Here is a 26203-nt window from a genome sequence, read left to right on the forward strand (position 1 = left end):
CCCCTTATGGTACCTTCACCACAGCACACACAGCTAAGACATATTCTAAGTGCATTGTGCCATGTAATGTTTGAATGTTTTCTCTGTATTGAAGAGCAAATGCAGGAGGATGCTCAATTTTTATAAATAATATTTGTTTGTTTATCTATCTATCTATTATCTATCTTCATCTATCCATCATCTATATTTAGCTGTCTGTCTGCCTGTTTATCATCTATCTATCTATCTATCTATCTATCTATCTATCTATCCATCCATCCATCTATCTATCTATCTATCTATCTATCATCTATATTTACCTACCTACCTATCTATCTATCTGTCTGTCTGTTCAACGTAGGGTTTCTCTGTGTAGCAGCCCTGGCTGTCCCAGAACTTGCTCTGTGGACCAGGCCAGCCTCAGACTCACAGAGATCCACCTGCCTCTGCCTCTGGAGTGCTGGTTTTAAGGCATGCACCACCACTGCCTGGCAAATGATTTTTGATGTCATAGTGGAGGGAGCATGCTGTGAGCCGTCTTAGGAGATGTAGCAATGCGCAGCTTTAAGAATACTTAACATGTACAACTTTCCTGTGAGAAATCCACTTTAATGTCCTCAACTCTCCAAATCTGTGGTTGCTTCTTCAGAATCATAGTAGGAATATTTTGGAATCATATCAACAGCAAAGTAAACTCTTAGAGCCAATTCTAGTGATACACATATATATATATGTATATATGTATATACATATATATATATTTAAAATTGAAAATAAATTCTTTTTCTTACAGTATGTTCTGATCACAGTTTTCCTTCATCCCAGATCCTCTCCACTTCTCCACCACTCAACTCCACAATGTTTCTTTCTCTCTTTAGAAAACAGGCAACAAAACAAATAAAAACCAAACAAACCAGAATAAAAAACAACAAAAACAAAGAACAAGAAATGAGTGAACACACACACACGTGTGCACACCGTAAAAGCACAAAATTGGAAACCAGAAGGTACAAACAAAAGGCCAAGAAGACAATAAAATACTCAAACAAAATCACATGAGACCAAAAGTCTACAGAAATAATATTGAGTTTATTTTGTATTGGCCAGCTACTGCTGGGGCCTGCCTTTGAGTGTGGTTAATTTACTCAGTGACACTCCATTGGCGTAAACTAAATTTTTATTTGCAGGTGGTTGTCAGTTGGAGAGAACTTCTCGGTGAGGGGTGGGAGTTATGTCTGCTTCCCTCTCTCAGTTCTGGGAACCCATCTGGGTTGAACTTACACAGGCCCTGTACATGCTGCTACAGTCTCTGTGAGCTCATATGTACCTTAGTTAATTCTGACTTTAAAGCAAGGAGCGAGCCTAGAAAATCTGGCTCAGTTCAGCATTATGTTTTATCTTTTGCTTGTTCCTTGAAGATGTATTCAAAAATATTTTTAGGCTTGAGGTGATACATATTATCCGAAATCTTGCAGTTCTTTTAATGCGTAAGTCAATTCTGTTTTAGAGTTTGTATTTGTTTATTAAATTATTTTTAAGACTCATTTAATTTTATGAGCATCAATGTCTTCAATATTAACATACATATATGCATATTCGTGTGTGTGTGTGTGTGTTTTGCCTCTGGAGGCCAGAAGAAGGTGTCGGGTCCCCAGAACTTGAGTCACAAATGCTTGTGAGCCACTATGTAGATGCTGAGAACTAAACCCGGTCCTCTGCAGGAGCAGCAGTGTTCTCAGTCACAGAGACATCTCTCCAGCCCCGATTTCATTCTTTTGAAGCATCCTGAGATTTTGCCCTCATCCTGGATCCTGAGGCAATAAGGGGTCTTAGTGGTTGATCATAGGGAAAATGTCCAGCCATGTCTTTGTAGGCTACTGCCTCAAGGGAGGTATTTATAAAGGAAAGGCTGATCTCCACAGATAAGGAGAAAGCTATTTTGTACTTGTGAGGGTCTTAGGGTAAGGGGTGTAATCTCAGCTCTGCTTGCATACATTCCAAGTCCCAGAATCTCACTCCCTCGTAACTAGCACTCTTCCTGGCCATCAATGGCAGATTCAGGCTGACGTGGTCTTCCATCACCACAGCTAAATTCTGTGTTTAGTTTCTAATAACAGCCTCAAACTTGCTTGCTTTTTTTTTTTTTTTTTTTGAGACAGGGTTTCTCTGTGTTGCCCTGCCTGTCCTGGAATTCACCATTCTGTAGACCAGACTGGCCTTGTACTCAGAGAACTAGCCACCCGCCTCTGCCTCCCAAGTGTTAGACTTAAAGGTGTGCGCCACCAACGCCCAGCCCCAGGAATCCGTTGAAATGACACAATTTCTTTGGTTTCTGAAAAGGGGAGGAACAGGAGTGGCCGTTCCTCTTCTCTGCACTGAGCCGTGTTGGAGAGAGTTGACACCACAAGCAGATATCCCACAACAGCTGAGCTGACTTTAACCCACATTCTCCCGAGGACCGCGAGGAATGCCGGGGAGAATAGTGCAGGCCTTCCGGTCCGGCAGCTCCTTCTATAGTGGGATCCTAGCCCATCTCAGATTTTACTCTGATGTCATTTTTCTGTTAATGTTGCATTTTTGTCAGGGGCCTGCAGGGCTGGTTACAGCGAGCGTCTGGGTGAAGTCGGTGAGTTCGATGGACAGGCATTGAGGAGGCTTACAGAGAAGTGGTTGAGACGCCACAGGTCAGACAGCCGCGAGACAAAGCCAACCTTTAAAACGCAGAGAGATGAAGCTCTAAACAGAGAGTGCAGATTAATACGCTGGGATGAATTAGCTGGCACAGAATCCATGAACGACGCTGACGCCCGTGACGGGAAACTGTAATCTGATCACCCGTGGGTCTGCAGGGTGGTTCCGCTTCCTCCTGCCTGTTTCAGGAGCAGCACGATTCGTGTCTGTCCTTTGATCCCAGGAATCCCGGTTTTGCTATGAAGTTTTTATTACCATGAAATGATTGCTCCATACTGTTCGATTTTCAACAGCTCTTTCATCTGTTTCTTTATCCAGTGAAGCTCAGCTCTGATTCTTCAGAAGCCTTCACTCATAGGTTCTTGCCTGCTTCCATCATCCCCCTTGTCTTTACATCTTTCCCCCCACATACAGTCTTTGCCTATTGAACCGTGACTGTGTTCCGGGAGTGGCAGATCTCCAGATCCTGCAGTGGTCAGCCTCTCTAGGCTTTGGCTTCTTTTAAGAGGAAACCTTAGACTTCATAGATTGATTTCAATTCTGATATGGCGTAGTCCTGAAGATTTGACAGGGCTGTCTAGAATTAAGGATACATACATAGCAAGAAATAATTTTTCATCTAATAGAACCCCACAGAGGAAATGCTCATTATTTAAGAGTCTACCAACACTCTTAAAAACAAAGAGATTTTTTTACTTAATAATGAGCGGCAATTCTGAGATCACTGTAGCTTTTGTCTAGAAATTTCCCTGAGCTACGAGTGGTTTCTTGGCTGTTTAAACAGTGATAATAGATGATGTGAGAAATCTAAATCATAATTATTATGGGAGTAACTGACTAAATTTCCAAAATTGCAGGTCTCTTACAGAGGAGATAGAGCTGTGGGCGAAGTTTTCCTCGCGCGGGGTGGGGGTGGGGTAAATTCTGAATGAGAGCCTCCAAGAGTACAAGAAGTGTTCTAAATGGCCGTAGGACATGAATGATGGGCAGACAATTGGAATGAAAGGCCGGAAAGTGGATGTGGGGTAGCTGTAGAATGAGCTAACAAGTTGGCTATAGCTTTGTGGGAGAATCTGGATACCTTTTACTGTTAAACTGACATTATACCTGCCCTAGCCATCAATACTATCAGATCCTAAAAGGATAAAGTGTATCTGAGTACAGACCAAGTAGTTTCTGAATCTATTAAAAATGAGCCCATATACAGTTAGTCATACCCAGCTCTCCATAGCATTGGAGGCAGAAATATTTAGAACAGCAGTCTTACTGTCTAAGCCAGGCCCATAAGGTGAATTTTTCTTTTTCTGTGGAAGAGGGTCATGGAAAAGACTGACCTTATTTTTTCTAGGAAAAAGTGGTACAGTCAATTCTCCAAGGTCCTGCTGTTTGTCCACGGTCTGGACCGGGTCCTGGCAGCAGGTGTTGCACTGGGACATCTAGCCCAGTGGTTAGCGCCTTCGTAATCCAGGTGGAGACATCATTGTGTCTCATAATCTTCTTTGGGGACCTTGGGTTACTGCTAGGATCTTGGAGTCTCTGTCTAATATAATAAGCTTTTAAATCATTATTTTAAATGCCATATTCTGCAGATCTCTGAAGTATGAGGGGTGTACAGATATGTCTGATTAGACAAACTTTGTTTCTCATTACTTGTTAAGTTTGACTTTGAAAACATATACAGGGAACTAAGTAAGGCTTATTCCTGTAATTAATTATATCAGTACTTTAAGGATGACTGACTTCTATTTCCTAACAGTCTATAATAAGTTATCAGCTTTCACAAGACTAGAACTTCATACTCTGTAATAATTTTGAATTAAAGCTAATAAAGAAACTGAATTAGTCATTCTGAGGGTAAACATAGAACAAGTTTATATCTAGCTGTGAATGCTGTCTCCTGCAAAGGCAAGAAATGGATCCCAGGGTGAAATGGGAACAGGAGGGAGTTTAGAGCTAGCATTGCCCTAGGGCAAACTGAGACTCAGGTCTACCTTCCTGCTGATCTATAGAACCAACCCATCTTGGCAGGTGTGTACAAAGTTGCCCTGGGAAAGCTGCCCTGGGCCCTACATTTTCCCCCTTCACAATTACCGATGACAGGACTCAATCAAGGGTCCTGTCTGTCCAGGGTCTCAATTGGGTGATACTGGAACCTCAATACCATCAGTCGAACAGTATTGACTCGTTTTTAAACAAAAGCCATCAGTCTGTCAATAAGAAAAAGCAAGATCATTAGGGGCCTGTTAGAGCTGAAAGTAAGGTTGTTAACCAAGGAGACCAGTTGAACAAGTTTTTATCCAGCTTTTGTTTGAGTGTTTTGTTTTCTATCTTTAGCAAGGCCATTGAATCTCTAATTACCCCAGAGTAATTGACACAGAAACAACATTCTTTCCCCAGAGCAGGAGGTCCAAAACTCTTAGTATCAATACAACAAGTTATGGCTCAGTTTATCCAAATAGCTCAAACCCAACAAAGTTATCAAAGACAAGGAAGCTAAACATACATTTTTAAGCCTGAATAGACCTTAAACAAGGAAAAATACTTTTAAACAATTAGTTAACCAGGCCATTTTTGTCTCAGCTCTATGCTTGCAAGAAAACTTACATAGACTTTTCAACTTTTCAACAAAACAAGCATACTTAGTACATGTGTGTTTAATGACGTTGTTAAAAGTTTCTCAAGCCACGTACCACGCCCCCGTGTCTGCGCTCTGTGCGCTATTACCCAGTTCGCGAACTTTGGGCCAAGGGCCTGGAGGTTAAAATACACAAACACACAGAGAGAGAGAAACACGGGTCATCCTTGAATTCCCCAAGAATGCTCCTTAATTGTGTTCAGGGACGGCTTACATAGGGATAGCCACGCCCCAGCCAAACCCACCAGAAACCACTCTCCTGCCATCAGGAACTCCTGAAGGTCTCGTGCTCAGAGCAGCTGTAGGCACTCAGATCAGGGAAAAACAAGTTGCTTACAAGAAATTCAGGATCTGGGGTTTCACTGCTCCCAACATCCTTAAATTTCTGTGTAGAAGGAGACCCGAGTTTATGGGAGAATTGCTTTCTGTAACTTTATAACTCAAGGGAAGGCACAAGCAGAAATCTGCTTTTACTATTGCTCCTCTAATGCCCATTAAAACAGCTGTGCATCTTGAATTTGTAGGGAAGTGTGCGTTCTTTTCCTCAGACCAATGTCTCCTTCCTTCAGATCTCACAAAACCACCTGTAAATTACAAGGCCTTAAGTATCTTCTACACTTACTGCCGCTTTACCCTGCTTTGTCTTCTTCAAGCTGGATGGGTTACTCGAGACCAACCTTAACGTTCTTCCAAGGATTTCAAGCTATTTTTATGATTTAAGACATGTACAGTTCCCTTTCATGCTTAGTGTTGGCAATGCTCTCTTACAAGCTTCCCAGAAACGTAAGCAGTAGTGTCATTTCGAAATGGCCACTTATTTAGAACCGTGGCTGCTTCAGGAATCCAGCTCATGAATCACTGGACTGCATGGCACTTGCTGCTAAATGTCTGAAAAATTCAGAGTAATAAGGCTGTGTAATAAAGAGACCGTGTGTGGATTTTAAATGTGCCAACCGTGTTGTCCTCTTGAGACTTTGAAGAGTGTCACGTGATTCTGAATAGGAATTTCAGAACTATGTCATGATCAGCTGTCGTTGTGCATGCCAGTTCTCTTTGCTGGCACTCTGGTCATGTGCTGGGTGAATCTTTGTAGAAGTCCTAAGATAGTCCCTAACATCACAAGGGCTTTCGATCCTAGAGGAGAGTAACTCAGGGATAGAGTGCTGGCCTAGTGCAAAGCCTTGTGCAAGGCTTTGATCTCCAGCACTGTTAAAACCTAATTATGTAGTTAGAACCAATTTGATGGTATTGTAATCCCAGAATTTGAAAGGCTAAGGAAAGAGTCCTGAGTTCAAGGCCAACTTGGGCTAAATAATGAGTTGACTCTTGGGTCTAACAAACATGCTAAGGCGCAAACAGAAAACACACAGAATGGGGCCAGTTACTTCCTATGGAGCCCCTGTCTTAGAGAGCTGGGTCAGGACCCCTTCTGCACCTGATTTTTTAAAAGTGATGTGTATTTTGATTGCTTTAAATTAAAATACAATTGTATTATTCTCCTTCCTCCCTTCAACTCCTTCTATATACACCCTCTAACTACCAACCTCTGTTCAAATTCATGATCTCTTTTCTTTGTTCTTTGTTACATATATTTATACACACACACACACACACACACACACACACACGGACTGCTAAGTTCATTTAGTGTTGCTTGTATGTGTATGATTACAGGGCTGACCACTTGGAACAGGATGACCAATCAGGGCCTCCCTTTTCCTAGGGACGACTCTTTCTTATGTTCTCAGAAGCTCTCAGTTGCCTGTTGTTCTTTGTCTAGGGGTGTGGTCCCGTGAGATTTATTTCTAGTATATCAGGTAATTTTAAAGTAAGCGTAAAGTTGACTTTTCACAGAGCCAAACTAAACAGCAAGAATAAGCTATGTGTCTGCTTGTGTGTGTCTTTGAGGTATGTGGATCTTCAAAGCTTTTACTTTGGTGGGTACTTAGGTTTTTAAACCTGCCGCCTTCTTTCCTCTGTGTTTGGAAAGAAATTGGACAACAAAATTTGGTAAAGGGGAAGGGATGTGTTTGCAGTTTGTCCATCGGTAGGTAGGGATGGCTAATTGCCTCCTTATCTCACCTTGAGCATCTTGCCATTTATAAGAAGCCTTGAGAAAAGGGTAGATTTATCCATGAGATGGGCTCATCAGTTCCTGGAGGATGGGACCCAGACCCCAGACTCTCTCAGTTTTCTATAATGAGATCAGCTTTTTATTTAATCCAGGGTCAAAGAAAATGGGATCCTAAAGATGCTTCAGTTTGAGGGAGTAAAGAATCTAGGGCCTTTGGCGTTCATAAGATCCCTGTCTATTCCCAGAGCACCCATGTTTTTCAGCTTGGCAGAATTCTTTGTCTTGTCCCTTCCTTCCCCATGCCTCCATTCACATGGAGAAAAACAAAGAAAGACAGGCGATGACTTTTGATAGCAGAAGGGAGGGGCACAGGTCTGTCTTTAGAGTGTCTTCTTCCCTGCCAAGTCTTTCATGTAAGATCAAGCTTCAAAAAGTATGTATGACGCATGTCATGTGCTCCTCTGTGTCATTCTGTCCATCAGCTGCCATTTGTCACCCACCCATTTCCCAACATTTTCCAACATTTACTCTCTGCAACTAGGACAAGGCAGCTAGTGTTAAATCTGAAATATGGAGGAAATATTTTCAAAGTTTCTCCTCCATGTCTAATGCTTCTGTACCCAGACAAACCACAGTGATTCTGAAGACTGATTCAGTGTAAAATCTTTTCAGCTGAACTCCCGCCTCCGTACACCGCCATCGCCAGTCCAGGAGCCAGTGGTGTTCCTGTGATCAACTGTCGCGTGTGCCAATCGCTAATCAACTTGGACGGTAAACTTCACCAGCACGTGGTTAAGTGCACGGTTTGCAATGAAGCTACGGTAAGTTTCCCATTAAAAAGCAGAGCTCACTAATGGAGGTCTTGTTTCTAAAGGAAGTTCTTTAATGGTGTTATTAAGTGCCAATGTAGACTGTGTACGAATATGATGATTCTTTTCAATTTTTCTTCTGCCTATCTTTCTTTTATTATATAAGGATACCTCTACATGTCTAGAATAACCCCAATACAAATTTTTCTTGGTTAGCTTAACTATAATGTCCTTTTGTTCTTTACATATGGTAGGTATTTATATTTCTCTTTAGTATCTGTCCATTATTATTTTACTGGACTTTACTGCAAATGTGGTCTTTATTATGTAGAAAACTATTTAATATCCATATAATGTCAGCATTCCTTTTCTTTGATTATAAATTTATTATTGCTTTCAAATAGCTTAGCATTTAATGTGCTTGTTAGATATTATACAATGAAAATTTTATCTTATTTTATACTTATTTTTATTTAAATTATTTCATGCCATATATTGTGATCATGTTCTTTCCTTTTATTTTAAGAATGATTAGACACAGGAGAGAAAAGTGTAGATAAAGCACTTGCTGTACAAAACTGAAGACCTGAGTCCAATCCCTGAATTCCCACCAATGACCCAGTTGTCCTCTGATCTCTGGAATCTATACACACACGCACACAAACACACACATGCACAGACAATAATAACAATAATGCTTAGCCCCATATATATGAACTTGCAACTGTTGTTTAGAATGCAACTTTTAAAATGAAGAGAAAAAAATTATAACCAGGATAAATATCATAAAATTTCAAGCTGCTTATTCTCAAATGGCTTAGCATTTAATATGCTTGTTAGATATTATGCAATGAAAATTTTAGATAGTTGAAGGGCACTTTTAATAAACTGATCTTTGGGAAGAATAACTAAATCTAAGCAAGATTTTCACAGTTTCAAATAATAGCTGTTAAGAAATGTACTGCTTAGTTGATATCTGTTCCTACTTGTATAGTTAGACTTTAAATCTTTTCAGTCCCTTTTGAAATCTACAGTTAAACATGAATCCAATATTGGTGTTTCTGTTTTCTCTTGTTTTGGAAAATGGTAAAGAAGTCTGATAGTGATCATTGCCTATAAGAATCACAAGTCATAGATACTGGGCTTCCTATATCTGAGGGAGAGTTGTAAAATAAAACTCTAATTCATAAAGCAATTTTTTTCCCCCACAAGGGATAGCCCATCATTTAGATAAGTCTGTCATTATGCACAGCCATAACTATGGATCTGGCTACCACGTAAGTTGATCAATGACTCGTGATTTAATTAGGATCGTCTTCTATTGGGCTCTTTGTAGACGGTAAGGCATAAGTTCTGATTTTAAGAGGCAGAGCTTTGAAGCTTTCCTTGGATTTAATAATATCTTCTCCCATTCTGCTGTATCTATTCATGTATATTTGTTGGGAAGAGACACCATGACCACAGCAACTCTTCAATTATTTAATTGGGGTGACTCACTTACTGTTTTGGAGATTCAGTCTATTATCATCATGATATGGAGCAAGCAGTAGTTCAGGCAGACGTGGTATTGGAGAAATAGAGTGTCCTACACTTTGCCGGCAACAGGAAGTTAACTGGTCGTCATACTGAGGGAAGCTTGAGTAAAAGAGACCCCAGAGCCTGCCCCCACAGTGACGCACTTCCTCCAACCGGGCCACACCTCCTAATAGTGCCACTCCATTTGTGAGCTGTTTTCTTTCAAACCACCAGTGTCTTTGTGGGTGTGTAGTGGGGAGGGGGCACATGTACATGTGGAAGCCAGAGGGGGATTTAAGGTGTCTTCCTCTATTTCTCTTGGTCTTATTTCTTTAAGACAGTATCTCTCACTGAAGCAGAAGCTCAGCCTTTCAGCTAGGCTGACAGTTTAGAGAACCCTTTACCACTGCTATCTGTCCCTACACCCCGCAATGCTGGGGTTACCGGCGTATGCAGTCACACCTATCTTTTGATGTAGATGTTGGGAATTTGAACTCAGGTTTGGATTCTTGCACTACAAGTACTTCCCATGAGCCATCTCCCCTGTCCCTTTAGGCACATCATCTTATTGCATAGTCCAGGCTGCCCTCAAGGTCATGATTCTTCTGCCTCAGCTCCTGGGAATGCTGGGATTGCAAGATGTATCACCAAGCCTGGCTTTTGTTAATGAATAGGAACACACACACACACACACACACACACACACACACACACATTTTTAGGCTTTGTGTTTACTCTTTGGAAGTATACAGAACAAAGTAGGTCATTTATGCTGAAACGAAGCTTCTGAAGTTCCAGCAAACAGGGTCATTCAGTCAGTAATTCATCTGTACAGGAAGGACCAGTGCAGTTTGCTGTAAGAAAACAACTTTGGGGCCTAAAGGAAACGATGGCGATTTTTTTCATGGTTCTTTTCCCCATAGAGTAAAGAAATGTAAATAATTATGGAGACATTAGACTAGCTGATAGCATTTACTCAGATTGCCTTGTATCCTAACTCTAACTTTACAAAGGAGGAAAGCTGTGAAAAGGAAATTTTGAGGAGTGTTGTGACATGTGACTTGATAATATCTCAGCTCTGGCTGTCCTGGAACTCATTGTGTTGACCAGGATGACCATAGAGATTCACCTGCTTCTGGCTTCTGAGTGCTAGGATTAGAGGCATGCATCACCCAGCTAGGCAACTTTGTTTTGCCAAATACTGATTTTAAAACATGTGCTTGGGCTGGAGAAATGGCTCAAAGGTTAAGAGCACTTGTTGCTTTAGCAGAGGACCTGGGTTCAGTTCCCAGGACCCATTTGGCAGCTACTAACGCAATATTGTAACTGCAGGTCCACGGGACCAATTGCTGTCTTCTGGCCACAGGCACTGCAGACGTGTGGTGCACAGACAAACCCGCAGGCAAATGAGCCATATACATAAAATAAAAATGAATAGGTCTTAAAACAACACATAAAAAATAGGCTCCCGGGATCGTCTCTTCCCCTTTTCCCTTGCAGACCAAGCAGGACTTGAAGAGGGTAGCACCGAGGAGCGGTGCTCAGAATCTGGCTTAGTTGCCTGGTGTTATGAGTGAAGGGACTGACGTCTAGAAGTGAGAAAGGAATAAATGTGTGTGGAAGATCTTAGCCATTGTCAAACAGACATTTATTTCATGGTAAACTTTGAATAACATAAATCAGTAACAAATATAAATAAGGCCCAGTTCTGTTTTCCTGGGTGCTTTTTATACTATAGCCATATACCCTTGACGCTTGTGAATTTGAACATTCAGATTTAGTTACCTCCAATATAATTTGATAAAGTATAGATTTTTTACTAACATTTATGTATTTCTATCACAGATATTTACTTAATATATTTGGAATTCTTTTTTGTCTTTTAAAGAATGTGTTAAAAAATTACGCATGGATGCTTCTCGATTTCCATGGGTTATGTAACGAAATGCTCTTAAGAAACATTTAGCGCACCTAGCATACTGAGCATCACAGGCGGCCAGCACAGTAGGCTCACTGTGCAGTGTAGCGCATTTCCCCTGCTGATCAAGGGGCTGCGAGCTGTGGCTTGCTGCTGATGCCCAAGAACTCCTTCCGAGACTTGCATACTTCATATTGCTAGCCCGAAGAAGAAGAAAAAACCCCCAACATTCTAAGTATGCTTTTTACTGAACACAGATGTCTTTCTTCTCATCACCCAGTAACTGAAAAACTGGAAGTGGGGCTATTGTAATTTAAAGACTCCCTGCAGATAAATATGAAGCATTCCCAAATGCCTGTCACCCTTCCTCTACAAATGTTAATACAGATGCTTTCTTTTATAAATAAATTTTGCTAGTATAAATTTATCAAGTGCAGAAAGTTAATGTCGACATCCTACTGATGTCTAATCTTTTTAATTTTTTGAATTTTATTTATTTTCTTTTTCTTTCTTCCTTATTTTTTTTTTAAATGCGTGTGAGAGTTTTGCCTTCTTGGGTCATTTGTATAGTGCCTGTACAGGCTAAAAGCGGGAGTCAGATCCTCTAGAACTGAAGTTCTCTCCTCTATTTCTCTTCTCTCTCTCTCTCTCTCCCCCACCCCCTGTCTGTCTGTCTGTCTCTCTTTGATTCTCTAGAACTGGAGTTCTCTCTCTTCCCCTCCCTCCTCTCATAACTAGAGTTCTCTCTCTCTCTCTCTCTCTCTCTCTCTCTCTCTCTCTTACACACACACACACACACACACACACACACTCACAGTTTTTTTGAAGAGTAGCTATTGCTCCTAAGTACTGAGCATCTCCCTGACCCCTGCATCTAATCTTATGTCCAAATTCATGTTTCCCAACTGTCTCATTATTGTCTGTAGAAAAGAAAAACTTCAACTGCAGAAGTAAAGCCGGAATCACATGTTGCCTAAGGTTGCCATACTGTTTTAACATTCTTGTATCTGTGATTTGCTCCTTTTTGTCTTTCTGTTGCTTTTATGTTCTGGTCAGTATATACAAGATATTTTGAAGACTGTCTCCCAGGTCATGCTGTCTCCTGTTTCCCCATGCTTGGTCTCAAGTCATGTGTTTTGGAAGGAGTGCCTCAGACGAGCTCTGTTCTTTTCAGTGTGACTATCTAGTTTGGCAGGCTTACGTTCTCATATTGCAAGGAGTGTTATTTATTCTCATTTTAAATTTACTGTAAATTAAGAAATATATACTATTATTGGTACGATTGCAAATGTTTAAGTTAGATATACCATTAAAATGAATCACTTCTATGCTATTGAGTAGTTGAAGGTAAAAGGAGCTCACTCTTCTCTAATGTTGCTTCTGTTGAGCTTGGGCCAGGTCTGAGAGTCCTGTGTATGCTTCTACATAAGTGGTCAGGTATATGACCTTATTTTGTGAACTTTAAGGAGAAAACAACGGGCATGCAATAACTATTCTCACCCTATGAAAGTACAAACGCACTTTGAAATGGGTTCTTTACTATCAAATCCTCACAGTCCCTGAAATTCCGAGTGCTCTCCAGTCAGCGTCTTCCACCTTTGGAGCCATGTGTGTGCACTTGTGTGCACTCTTTCTTGGGCTGAACCTTGATAGCACAGTGGGGCCTTCCGGTTTCAACTCATCATTTCCTCCTTAAGCATAAACAATTTTTGACAGTTTGTATTTTGGTTGACTTCCTGTGTTTGCATTTTCTTCTATTATCTAGCCAATCAAAACCCCCCCGACAGGGAAGAAATATGTTAGATGCCCTTGTAATTGTCTCCTCATATGTAAGGACACATCTCGGCGAATAGGATGCCCGAGACCCAACTGGTAAGACATGAAGATTCCTTCCTTCATTTATTTGTTCATTCAACAAGTGTTTATCAAGAATCATTGCGTGCTAGGCTTTGCTCCAGACAGTCTTTGTCCTCAGTCACTACAGAGCATAGATTTTCTTGTTATTGTTATTAAGCTTGTAGACTTAGAACTTGACAGTCAGGAGTTTTGGTAGATTTGTAGAATATAATGTTTTTGAATGGACAATGGCAATTTTCTTTTTCTTATGGGGGTATTTAATGAACTGTAATAAATCGGTGGTTCACTTACTTAAAAATAATTACTTAGGTTACCTTTGACTTAATTAATTTTAACCCAGGAAGCTTATTGTGAATCTCCTTGCATGCTACACGAATATCTGTGTATTTATGATAATGCCTGGGGTTCTTTGCCCATACCAGATGCTATTATGCGTGTGCTGACATGCAAAGATATAAACACCTTTACTGTTTCCTTTTCCCTGCAACGTCTCCGGCTGTTTGACCATCAAATACATCATCTGATGATTGGCTGGAGAACAGAAAGGAAACATGGACCCTCCACTTTACTTTTGTTCCATTTCCGAGTGAACAATTATCAAGGAATACTAGGCTTTTAGAGAAATTCAGTTTCACCTCAGCACTTGGTACTTTCACGACAGACATATTTATTAGTGTGGAAAATATTTTGTGCATTCCAACTCCTACCAAATTCAAGTTGCCTGTTAGATTAAGAAAAGAAATGACCTTTGTGATTTGAAATTATAAAAGTTTGGAAATGGCAGTTCAGTGGTTCCCAAGATCACTGATCAGAACTGATGCCATAATATGAATTGTATCTGAAAAACATACTTTTGGCTTTACCTTTGAATGATTGCTGATGCTTTCCGTGATTTGAGGTCCAGGGTTTGATGCTTGATTCAGTTCGTTGACCTTACTGTGGTCTGTTTCTGACCACATGTTCCAGTTGGCTCTCAGTCTGCCTGTGGGTTCATGGGTTTGCCTGCCTTCTCTTTCCACAGTCGACGCATTATTAACCTTGGTCCGGTAATGCTCATTTGTGAGGAACAGCCGACTCAGCCTGCATTGCCAGTCCAGCCAGAAGGCACAAGAGTGGTGTGTGGGCACTGCGGAAACACATTCCTGGTAAGTAGCTCTGCTGTGGTCATTGGACACTAATCTGTAAGTCTAGGTCATGATCTCATGGATTTGAGAACTGTTTGTAATTGTATAGTTTTAATCCAAGTGTACATTGGTTAAAATAGAGTCTTATTTGTGAAGCTAATGAGTTCAGTGTATAGCAGGGATATATAACATCCTTTGTACATTAGACAAAAGATGCATCCACTTTTAGCTCTGTGGGTATCGGTGAGCAAATAAATCTTAGCTCTCTCACCTTACTTAGTGGCAAAGTGCACATGTTCAAACCCAGTTTATGGCTTCTATATTTAAGAACAATTCATATTATGATTTATAAAAAATTTTCTGACCTTAAAAAGTATACTTGATGCCATGCAGTGATGGTGTACACCTTTAATTCCAGCAATTGGGAGGCAGAGGCAGGCAGATCTCTGTGGGTTTGAGACGAGCCTGGTCTACAGAGTGAGTTTCATGACAGCCACAGCTACACACAGAGAAACTCTGTCTTGGAAAATAAAACAAAACAATATAATAACAACAAAAAGTTTATTTGGAGTTAAGGAAATTAATTCTGATACCCATGATTAGGCAAACTGATAGTGAAAGTTTTCCCATCCAGCAACCTTTTTGCAAATAACCAACTCAGAGACTTAATATAAATTATGAATGCTTGGCCAATAGCTCAGACTTATTACTAGCTAACTCTTACATTTCAATAAGCCCATATTTCTTGTCTATTCTCTGCCACATGGCTTGGTACCTTTTCTCAGTATTGTCTGTCCATCTTGCTTCTCCCTTCATCCCCATTCTACCTCTCTAAGTCTTCCCTTCCTCATCCCATCATCCTCAGTTTGGCTTTCCTGCCTAACTTCATCTCATTCAGCTATTGGCCTGTCAACTGGTTTATTAAACCAATCATAGCAACATGTATTTGCACAGTGTACAGAAAAAATTATTCCATAGCAACAAACCATTGGACAAAATCTAAAATAGAAGGATTCGACATGAACAAATCTATAGAAGTAGTTTTAATACTTCTGACTTCACCTCACAGTTGATTTTTAAAAAAATTAATTTCATAAAGACCCACTCAATCTAGAAAGGTAAGAGAGGATTTCTATTGTTATTCAACACCTAGGAGAATACAGTTATTTTATGTCCTTAGTATTAGATACTTTCAGAGTCTTAGCATAACAAGGATGTCTATGAATGCCTCCATGGCAGGAACAAGCTTTAGAAGTGTAATTGGCTCTTTGCCTTTGGTTTATTGTAGGAAAGCAATTTTATGCATATGTTCTAAATATCAAATCAGGCTTGGAACCTCCTCATCTACCTGATTACCAGCTAGTGTCCCTCAAATGCTTTAAATTCAGCCAGCTACTTGACTGAGGATGGATTTCTGTGTTCAAATTGTTTCATTGTTACATTATTCTGTAGTAGATGTAAGACACAACGTGAACATCTACACTCACACCTTCTTAGTATTTCCGCCCTCAATTCCTTTCCCTCTTCCTAGCGGATTTATTGTATAACTTAGTGTTTGATACGTTATAGGATTAGGGCAGTGGTGTTCATGGCTGAACTACGTGATGCAGTACATCTTCCTCACGCGACTCTCAGCATTTTGTTTAATGTGTAAATATTTGCCCCTCTGCTGTGGTTTCTTTAGTTTTCTATGTATACATTCTTATTTCTTTACAGGGTGTTTTGGATCTATATAATTTCTATTTCTAGTCAGTTGTGGCTAATTTCTCCTATTTGAGCTCTCTGCTCTGTAGCTGTCACCTTGGGACCTCCTTTACCACCATCCGAAAGGTGTTTTTCAGACTTCAGATTTGCATTTCATGCTGCCTTTGAGACTGTGGACTTTGTCCTGAGAAGAGACAAGGAATAGCATTTATTTCTTAGGTGCTTTTTAATCTAACATTAAATTTGCATAATGATTTCTTAGATATTGAATTTGAAGTTTCCAATTGCTCTTTCAGAAAATTGCAGAGTTTTCCCACTGATGATGAGATGTTTAGTGCTTTAATTCCAGGTCCTACGTATTTGACCTATTCTTTTCTATTTCTCCTTGTTTTTCCTTCTTTTTTTTATTGATTTTATTGAGCTATATATTTTTCTCCACTCCTCTTCCTCCCCCCTCTCCTTCTGCCCTCTCCCATGATCCCCACGCTCCCAATTTACTCAGGAGATCTTGTCTTTTTCTACTTCCCCTGTAGATTAGTGTTTTCCCTCCTTTTTTTTCATTTTCTTCATTGATCTGAAATTTCATGAGGACATGTCCCAGGGAGAGTATTTAATGGGCCTTTGGAGTTATTTCAGATGATCTAGGATTCTCTAACTTCAGAGCTTTTCAAATCCTGTTTCCTTTTGATTGTAATCTCTCCCCCATGACTTTGTCCAGAGAATGCAAATCACGGTTTCTATGAGGTGTTATTTTCTCAATGACTTCTTTCTGCTTCTTCTTCACTTTTCTTTGCGTTTCTTTCATCACAGAAATTTTACTCAAGTGTTTATTTAAGTCTTCTCCTCCCCCCATTAGACTCTACATATAGTTAGAGGCTAGGTGATTTCTTTTCCATTTTCTCTGAAAACTTGTCCTTCATTAATACTTGTAAATCTTCCGAGGGGCCAGTTTCTCTGGAGGAAGACTCTCTGTTCTCCTGGGGAAGCTGGATCTGGGCTCCACCATTCTAGGCACTGATAGTAAGGTGTTCACCTCCTGTTCGGGCTGCAGACTGTAACTCCTTTCTTTTTAGAGCTTCACGGCTTTCCTAGGATTGACAGCTCAATGCCTTTTCAAAAGAATTCACTCAACTCTTGCCTGTGGTGAGGGAGGAGTGCTTCTGGCTTTGTAGCATGGAGAGAGAGCTTACCAGAAACACTTGGGTATTTGGTTTTCAGCCTGTGGTATTAGTGACAAGAAAGCATATATTTAGTGTACACAATTATACACATGTGTACACTAAAATCATCACACTCAAACAAGTGAACGTCTAGATCACTTGGTATATATCCCCCTGATTAGTATAAGTATCTTAAAAACAACACTTCAGCACTTCATATCTGCTTTCTTCATAATTTCAAGAAGACAGGAAAGTACCATTAGCTGTAGTTCCTTAGCAGACTGTTCGCAATTCTTGCTTATCCGTCTTGAGCCACTGGAACAAGGCTTGTCCTCTCTGCCTCCACAAGTTTCGCTGTTTTTGGTTCTGGATAGATATCATGCAGTGTTACTCTCTCTGCGTCTGGCTCGTGTTTAACATCCTCCACGTTCACTTACGTTGCTATAATGTGCCGCAGTTGCCTTCCTTCTTAAGTCTGAATTATTCCATTTCATGTGTGTACCACCTTTTCTTGGTCTGTCAGTGAGTTGACGAGTGGCTTCTGCATTTTGGCTACGGTGACTTCAGCGAGCATGAAAGTGATGCTCCTTGCTTTTACCACACCCTCTAACATCTGACTTCGAAAGTAGTTCAAGTACCTGAACTGAGAAAAGATTCTTCAGTGGAAACCCGCCTGCTTTCTCTGGCAATTCCCTCTTTCAGCATCTGGTTCACCAGGTCACTTGCTAAGACTTTGGTTTCTACTGTACACACATTGGAAGCCATTTTCCTTCTGCTTTTGTTGTTGTTATTTTCCCTTACAGTGTCTTGCATTTTTTAATATTAATTTTATTTTATGTACATTGGTGTGAGGGCTTCAGATCCCCTGGAACTGGAGTTACAGACAGTTGTGAACTGACATGTGGGTGCTGGGAATTGAACCCAGGTCCTGTAGAAGAGCAGCCAATGTTCTTAAGCGTTGAGAGAGAGACTGCTCTTCAGCCCCATGTATCTTACATCTGTAAATTTCACATACTGTTACTAGAGTGATGGTTGGAGAAGAAAATAGAAATTTCTTCACTCATCTATTTATGTATATTTCATCATAATCACTTGGATTTTTCTGATCTAGGATGAAATATAAATTTCTTTCTTTAAATTGTATTTTATTAATAAGAACAATGCTTCCATAAATTATGGAATATTCTTGGGATAAGCCACAGATTTCTGTTTACAGTCACTTCATATTGACTTAGTACAGATTAGTATACTTTACAAATGTCAACAGATAAAGTAAATTGACTTGGCTAAATATATATTAAGCACATTTATTGCTCTTTGTCTCACATGAAGAAACTTGTTTGAATGTAATACATTTAAAACTGCAGAACAGACTTTGTTCCAACTTACTCAGGAATCTCCTTGCATTCTTTATATTTTATATTCCTACTCTTTCTATGAATTATCTTTGCAGCTACCCTACAAAAGAGCTAATGTGATTTTGTAACCCGAAGCCTCTCTCTGGCCCACCAGTTCCCAAATAATCACTTTCAGGCTTATATTAATTATAAATGTTTGAGCAGTGGCTCAGACTTATTACTAACTAGCTCTTACATTTATTAACCCATTTTTATTAATCTGTGTATCACCACGTGGCCCATGGCTTACTGGATGCTCCTTCAGTGGCTGCTGGTGTCTCCTAGACTCTACCCTCCTCACTCTATCTCCGTTTGACTTTTCTGCCCAGCCTTATTTTACTTGACTATAGGCGAAATCGGCTTTATTCGTCAACTAATGAGAGCAACGCATATTCAACGTACTGAAAGACATCCCACAGTATAATTTATTTAACAATATTGAGAGCGTGTGTACCAGGTACTGGGCAAATCCCCTGGAAATCGTGGCAAACAAGAAAGCCATCTCTATTTTCATAGAGTTTTCTAACCTATTAGGAAGGGAAAGATAATTAAAAATCAAATGAAAAGTGGGGTGTAATGGTGTATGGCTTTAATCCCAGCACTTGGGAGGTAGAGGCAGGCAGATCTCTGTGACTTCAAGACTACCCTTGTCCTCAAAGTGAGTACCAGGACAGCCATAGCTGGTACACAGAGAAACCCTGTCTGGGAGAAAAAGAAGAAAAAGGAAAGAAAAGAAAGAAAAAGTATCATGTGGCATAGAGCATGGGAATGCATTGTTTGAGTGCAGAGATGTACCTAGCCTAGAAGGCATGGCCCTACTCCAGGAGAAATGCAGAACTAGAGAATGCTTTCTGTCAGGTGACAAGGTGGTTGAGCAGGGAAGGGCATTTGCTGTTGCTAAGTCAGAAAACCCAGGTTCATGGGCTGGAGAGATGGCTCAGTGGTTAAGAGCACTGCCTGCTCTTCCAAAGGTCCTGAGTTCAATTCCCAGCAACCACATGGTGGCTCACAACCACCTGTAATGAGATCTGGTGCCCTCTTCTGGCCTGTATACTTAATAAATAAATAAATCTTAAAAAAAAAAAAAAGAAAAGAAAACCCAGGTTCAATCTTAGGAAGCCACACAGTAGAAGGAAAGGATCGATTCCCACAAGTTGTCTTCTGACCACTACAATGTCAGTGCACAGAAACACACGCACACACACACACAGACACACACACACACACACACACACACACACAGTGAAACAATTTTAAACAATGTGAAAGACTAATAAAACAAAGGTGCTTTACACTTTAGATCTATGGATGTCACACATAGAGCAGGCTGTACAGGGGTGAACAGGTGTTCAACTTTCTTTATTCAGAAAGGTAACGATGTTGATTAGAAAAGTGTTAAGAATTTAAGTGTTAAGAATACATATATAGATATAGATATTTAAATTTAAATCATGATGTAATATGTTAGCTATCATTATAGCGTTTTCAAACAAAGTTTTTGTTTGAAAAACTATGTGGTTCTTCCTGTCATCTCTCCATGTCCCTGTTACTCCTGCCCCCTACCAGTGACTCCCCTCCCCCTAATCTTTATTCTTTTCCTTCTTAATGTCCTCGATTTAGCACTAAGGTGATCATCTGACAGTGAATTCTAAAGAAATGATCCAAATTGAGAATTTAAATAGATGTGTAGGAGGGGAGTTTTCATAATCTTAAAATATAATTTATGCATTTAGGTATTTGGCTATCATAGACACCATCTACGGCTAAATCTTCTCCTTAATATTTAGGCTAGGCACCTGCGTCAGATGACCAAACTAGCATATCTTGCACAATAACAATAATTAAAAACTTTAAGGTGCAGAATGTAAAGATGATTTCAGAATTTCTGGAAAGTTATTTTTGGTAATATGGGAGGACATTATTGGCATTTACAGGATGGGAGTTGATTTTTATAGTTTCAGGTTAATAAGAGAAGCCAGGGGGCCGAGAGCTGAGAGACAATTTGTTATATTCCCTTACTGGGGCTTTCTGTGGTCGTGGGGCCTTGCCTGAAAGTTAGGAGCCTTTAGTTCCATCCCCAGCACGCCAGGGATTGGGGGAGGAAAGATCGCTCAACGTTCATAAGAGAACATGGACTTCCTAACTCTCCTTCCTGCTTGTGGCCTCAGCATTATTGTGCTAGACATGAATAATCTTGGCTCTTTTCTACTCATTCTTTGTCCTGAGTGGAGAAAATCAAGAGGAGAAAAATGTGTCAGGCAAGTACGTGGAGTCATGTTTAGAAATAAAATTATGCAGATATTTAATCCTGAAGAGATGAAAAGCTAGGCTGAACTGTAGTTGAGTTTTCTAGAGACAAACAAAAGAAAAAGAAAAAATATTACCTTAGAAGAGAGCTATGACCTTTTAAGCCAATAGATAATAACAACATTGAAAAAAATAAGGCTGTTTTTGGCCTCCTGAGGCCAGAGGGCCCATCCCTTTTGTGGATTAAATTTCGGTATGATGAATCTGTTAAACAGCATCCTTCTGTTTATAGTGTCATCTTTTAATAGGGTTATAATTCCTAGGTTAACTTGCTTAGGAGTTTACTATTTGACACTGCTTCAAGACCTGCCTGAACTCATTGACACAGTTTAGGAAAATGAGAGTTGTGTTTGCAAAGTATATTTAATGCCATATTTATGTAATGGACCATCAGTTATTAGTCCATAAATACCTTTATAACTATAGGTTAGAAAAATTGGGCAGAAGTTTTTGTATTCTTTAGTGTATTCTTTAGTATGTTTCATGCGCATTGCTGTTAACATCTGAAATGGAGTTTTTATGTTGCATGTCCAAATACTGTTGGTCATCCAAACTATTTTGAGAGAATCCTGTGGTCAGAGAATAGTGATTATTTTGAGGAACATCTTCAGATAACAATTTCCTAGAAGAATAAAGTGAATAAGCAGGGTTAAACCAGTCGACCAGCCTGCTTGAATTCATTCTGAAGTCTGAAATTAGCTGTCTGTGTGAAAGACTGCCTTTGTGACTGAGAATTCTTCTATCTCAGTCTCAGTTATGAAAAGTATTCTAGTATTCATCAGAATTATACAGCAGAAGCAGAAGCTATCTTCCTGACCATCCACAGCTGTGTGTGTCCAGGAGCTTGAATATATACATGTGATAAACTCACAAGCAGTAGGAAGAAACCATAAACAGCTCATAGGGAAGAAATGCAGTTCTTAGGGATGAAGTGGCACATGGCAGAAATGACAGAGAACAAGCAGTTTCCACAGCCAGTAACCCCACGGACCTTGCCTAGTGGGCCTCCCCAGCAGAGACTTGCCCATCTGGTGGGTTGGCCTGTTGAACACTAGTTGTCACCTACTGTATACCCCCATGGCAGCTTTCAGCAGGAAATGATGGTTTCAATGTAAACCTATTTCCAGGTGCTTCTCATTGTCTATTGTATCCACTAAAATATATCCCAGCGGGGAAATAGTAAGTGATTGATTTTACACAATAAAGCCGTGTTTATGAGCTTTCTTAGAAAAACATACCATGGGGCCCCTGTGTTTATCTGATCAGTAGAATGGGTTAGAAACAAATGCAATAATTGAAAGGTGTCTAAAAATGATGACGTTTTGGACTTGAATCCTGGGAAGAAATGCTATACAATGGACTCTTCTGTGCAGCACAAAAGAGAACAAATAAGCATCCCTTTATAGAGACCTTGGCTGTGTTGTTATCTTAGGGTACAGTCAGGCCAGAGGAAGAAGCAAGGGCAGGGGACAGTCTGAGCATCTCTCAGGATTAACACAGAGCCCGTGGTTGCCATCACAAAGGCGATGACATCCAAAGAGGCATGGGCCTGGACTGGCTAGGCTGCAAGTTTTTCTCAAGTGTTTAAGTTTGAGATTAAGGGCTGCTTAAAGTCCTTTCTTCTATTCCCTACATGTCACTTTTAGCTTATAGATTGTGGATTGGGAGCTCCTGCTTGGGAACATATGCAGTTCCCTCATAATTTCATAATTCTCTCATCTTCCATCAGGCAGGGAGTGGAGCGTCTCTCTGTCTGTGCACGCCTGTGCCTACAGGATGTCAGACAGAGAGTTCTCTTGACCAGGTCCCTCGCCAGGCCGCGAACCTCGTCCACCAATTTGATGATCTCAAACTCTCTCGGGAGCAACACTTGAGAGCCCTCACAGAGTAGTGTGATTGAGGTTGCAGGAGTTTGATCACAGATATAGATATGTTGCTATAGTGTTTTCTCCTTACAAATTGATAACATCAAACTTGGAGTCAAAGTCTACCACATGCCCTTTCCCATCCACCACTGGCAATGCTGGGACTGGGCACTATACAAGACGCCAGCACCATGGAGATGAGGATGATGGTAAAGACTGTACCATGTGGACATAGGTGCCAAGCTGTAGCTTTTCTAAAGATGGAGTCATGAATTCTAGCATGAGAACTGAGTGGTTGGGAATTCGAGGAACTGAGGATGAGCTTTGAGTAAGGCATTCCTTGATCCTGGTCCAGTTGCCATACATCTTGTTTTAATTAATGAAGAAATAGCATCAAGCAAGCTTGTCTTCTGGCTTCTGTGCTGTGTTTTCCCAGCTCATGGATGGAACCCATGATGGTTTAGCTGCAGCAGTGCAGCATCTATAGGAAACCATGACGGTCGGCAGGCACACCAGACCTTGCTTCTTACCGTTGCACAAACACTATTCGTCATCAGGAAAGATGTTCTCTTCTCCACCCAGGAGCACTGAGGAGTCAGGTCAGAGCAGGGCTAGGTATTCATGAAGGAGGTAGACATGCTAGTTTTTAGATTCTGGGGTCTCTTGCAGGTGTCTTACCCTAACTAGGGAAGAAGTGACCAAGATACTGGAACAAAAGTTTGCTTATTTGTTTGTTTTCTATCAGGACTTCAAGGTCTAGCCATTTGAAGAATACAGACTCAACATTTTAGATAGTGAAATTGCAGAAAGTCAAACTTTTGCAAAAAAAAAAAAATTAACACAAAATCAACCCCAGCTCTGAAGTTTTTTCTTGTTTGAATTTGCTGCATCTGAGAGACCGTACTCGGAGACAACACCTCTCATGTCAGGCTGTTGACCGTACACTTTACGGTCTCAGCAAGTCTCAGGTGTTGGTTATAAATGAATTTGCCAAGGTTAATCTACACTGAAATGTACACTTTAAGATAATGATGCTGAGATAAATGATCCTCTTTGGCCCATCACCTATAATTCATATCCTGCAATGTGTCAATCTCAAGTTGTAGGCTTGGCCTTGACGGGAGGGTTTTTAAATTGCCATCTCATGCCGCTGTCTTGTTTCATTTATAGAAATCATTTATGAAAAGCTGTTTATAAATAGCATCTGAAATGATATTGCAAGCTCAGCAACTCATCTAACTTTGCTATGAAAATACAAAAGAACACTTAATTTTGTGTTCTGTTCTGGCTTCTGTGTAAATCTGTGTAAATGTCTGTTTGGCACATTAATACAGTAATCTTTTACAGATAAGAATAACGGAAATAAACTAACATGTGACAAAGTGTAAGAATTGAGGGGAAGTTGGTTGCTGCTTGAAAATGACGCGTTTGGTTGACGTTCTCAAACGTGGAAAATAATCTCTCCAAAAATCCTGAACATTCTTGTGGCGTCATTCCAAGTTTATTTCCCTCGGGGCTGGGTGCCCTGTGGTAAGGGATGAGTATGTGGAGGTTCTGATAGGTTCGCAGGGCTTCATGAAGTTTGAGTTAAAATGAAGAAACACAGCACAGGAAATCCACACACCCCTTCACTCATTTCCTAAACCTAAGGATGAGAGAAAATGTAGAAAGGAAAACAAGTAAGATACTTCATTAAAATTACCTTTTGTTCTCTGGAAAACATTGGAACATGCACAAGTTATTGAAAACACAACAATTAGAAATTGGATGCCTAGAATCCTAAACAAAAATTATTATTTTTTTTATATGGGAAACTTGTTTGGGGACAAATTAGTGACATATTTATGTAAAACCATGAAAGAAATATACTGTCATCTTATTTACAGCGAGAGGAGCCACTAGAAGCCTTTGTTGGGGTATCACAGAGAACCCCGGGCCCCACGCCTGTTCAGCATTCACAGAAAGCCAGAGCAACGGCCACACCCCTTGAGAAAGGCATCTGAAAAGACTTTCATGCAGCAAAGGTTTTAGCTTAAGTGTACGGGAACTTTCCTTGAAAGAGTTTGTCTTAAGATCTGTGTGCTATTTTGAATGTCTGAATGATGGTTTTATGAGAAAAGTTGCGCATTCTCTTACCCCATTTACCGGCGGATGGAGGAGAAAATTGTACCACTGTGTTTTTGTCACATTTCACACACAGGGAGGGAGGAGGGTAGTTTCCTTGCTGCATTTCTGTTAGGGGCTCCTCTGGTTAGGTTATTATGTATGCCATGGTCTCTCACACAAGTAAAAAGAAAGGCGAAGGAAGTTATCAATCAAAATATCCAACTATTTACAAGTTGGTCCTCGGGGCTTAAAGGAAAATAAAGCTTGAAGGTACCCGATAGACTTCATCCGTGAGCCGAGAGCACAGAGGAAAAGAGCTGACGAGAGTACAGGATTGCCTTCTGTTTTCCTGGTGAGGCAGATCTAGCTGGCGTCAGAGCCCTGACAGAGTCATGGGAACCGGTTCAGACTGGGATCTCAAAATACGTTCTCAAGGGATGGGAAAACCGCTCGAGGTGAAAAACTGTGGAACCACGAGAAGGCAATTGATGGCTGCTGTCGTGATTCCTGCTGACATTTAGACTAAAATAAACATTCTCTCAGATTGGCTGGTTTTTAGTTGTTTTTCTTTTCAAATCCCTCTCTTTATTTATTTTACAGTGGATGGAACTGAGGTTCAACACTCTGGCAAAATGTCCACACTGCAAAAAAATGTAAGTTCTCTACTGCTGGAAATACCGTGGAGAAATCTACAGTTTGGAATCCTCACTTAAGTAGATTTGAATTTTAATATGTGCTATGAAGAGAGTGAATGCCTAATATATTTATCATTCTCAAGACAAAGCCAAGTCATCTTTAGGCTAATATAGTCGATTTCTAAACTAAAATGATTGGGCTTGATTGTCTTTAAAGGGAAATCCATTTCTAGGAGAGTAAAGTTAATAGATTGTCAGTTACCTGGAGAGTTTTCCAGTGTTATAAAGGTTATAATCTCTTGCAGCTAATCTACAGTTTGTAAGAAATCTTGTAATCAAGGAGAAAAACCTATTGTTGGTGAGTCTGTAATTAGTTGATGGTTAGTTTTTCCACTCCCTTCCTAATGAGATTATTACTGTGACAAAG

At 40.3% G+C, this 26203-nt stretch overlaps 1 protein-coding gene across 1 annotated transcript in view; it reads left to right on the forward strand.

The window, feature by feature from the left end:
- The window catches only part of Pip4p2 (phosphatidylinositol-4,5-bisphosphate 4-phosphatase 2), a 49602-nt gene that overhangs the window by 14869 nt on the left and 8530 nt on the right, over positions 1-26203 (forward strand). The window contains exons 2-5 of the mRNA XM_041656726.1: positions 8052-8200; positions 13387-13493; positions 14500-14623; positions 25742-25794. Coding sequence (XP_041512660.1) covers positions 8052-8200; positions 13387-13493; positions 14500-14623; positions 25742-25794 — 433 coding nt within the window. The remainder of the gene's footprint in view (positions 1-8051; positions 8201-13386; positions 13494-14499; positions 14624-25741; positions 25795-26203) is intronic.

The sequence above is a fragment of the Microtus oregoni genome, unplaced genomic scaffold, assembly GCF_018167655.1.
Source record: "Microtus oregoni isolate MIOR12 unplaced genomic scaffold, Mior012 000008F_ref0000371, whole genome shotgun sequence".
Classification (NCBI taxonomy): Eukaryota; Metazoa; Chordata; class Mammalia; order Rodentia; family Cricetidae; genus Microtus; species Microtus oregoni.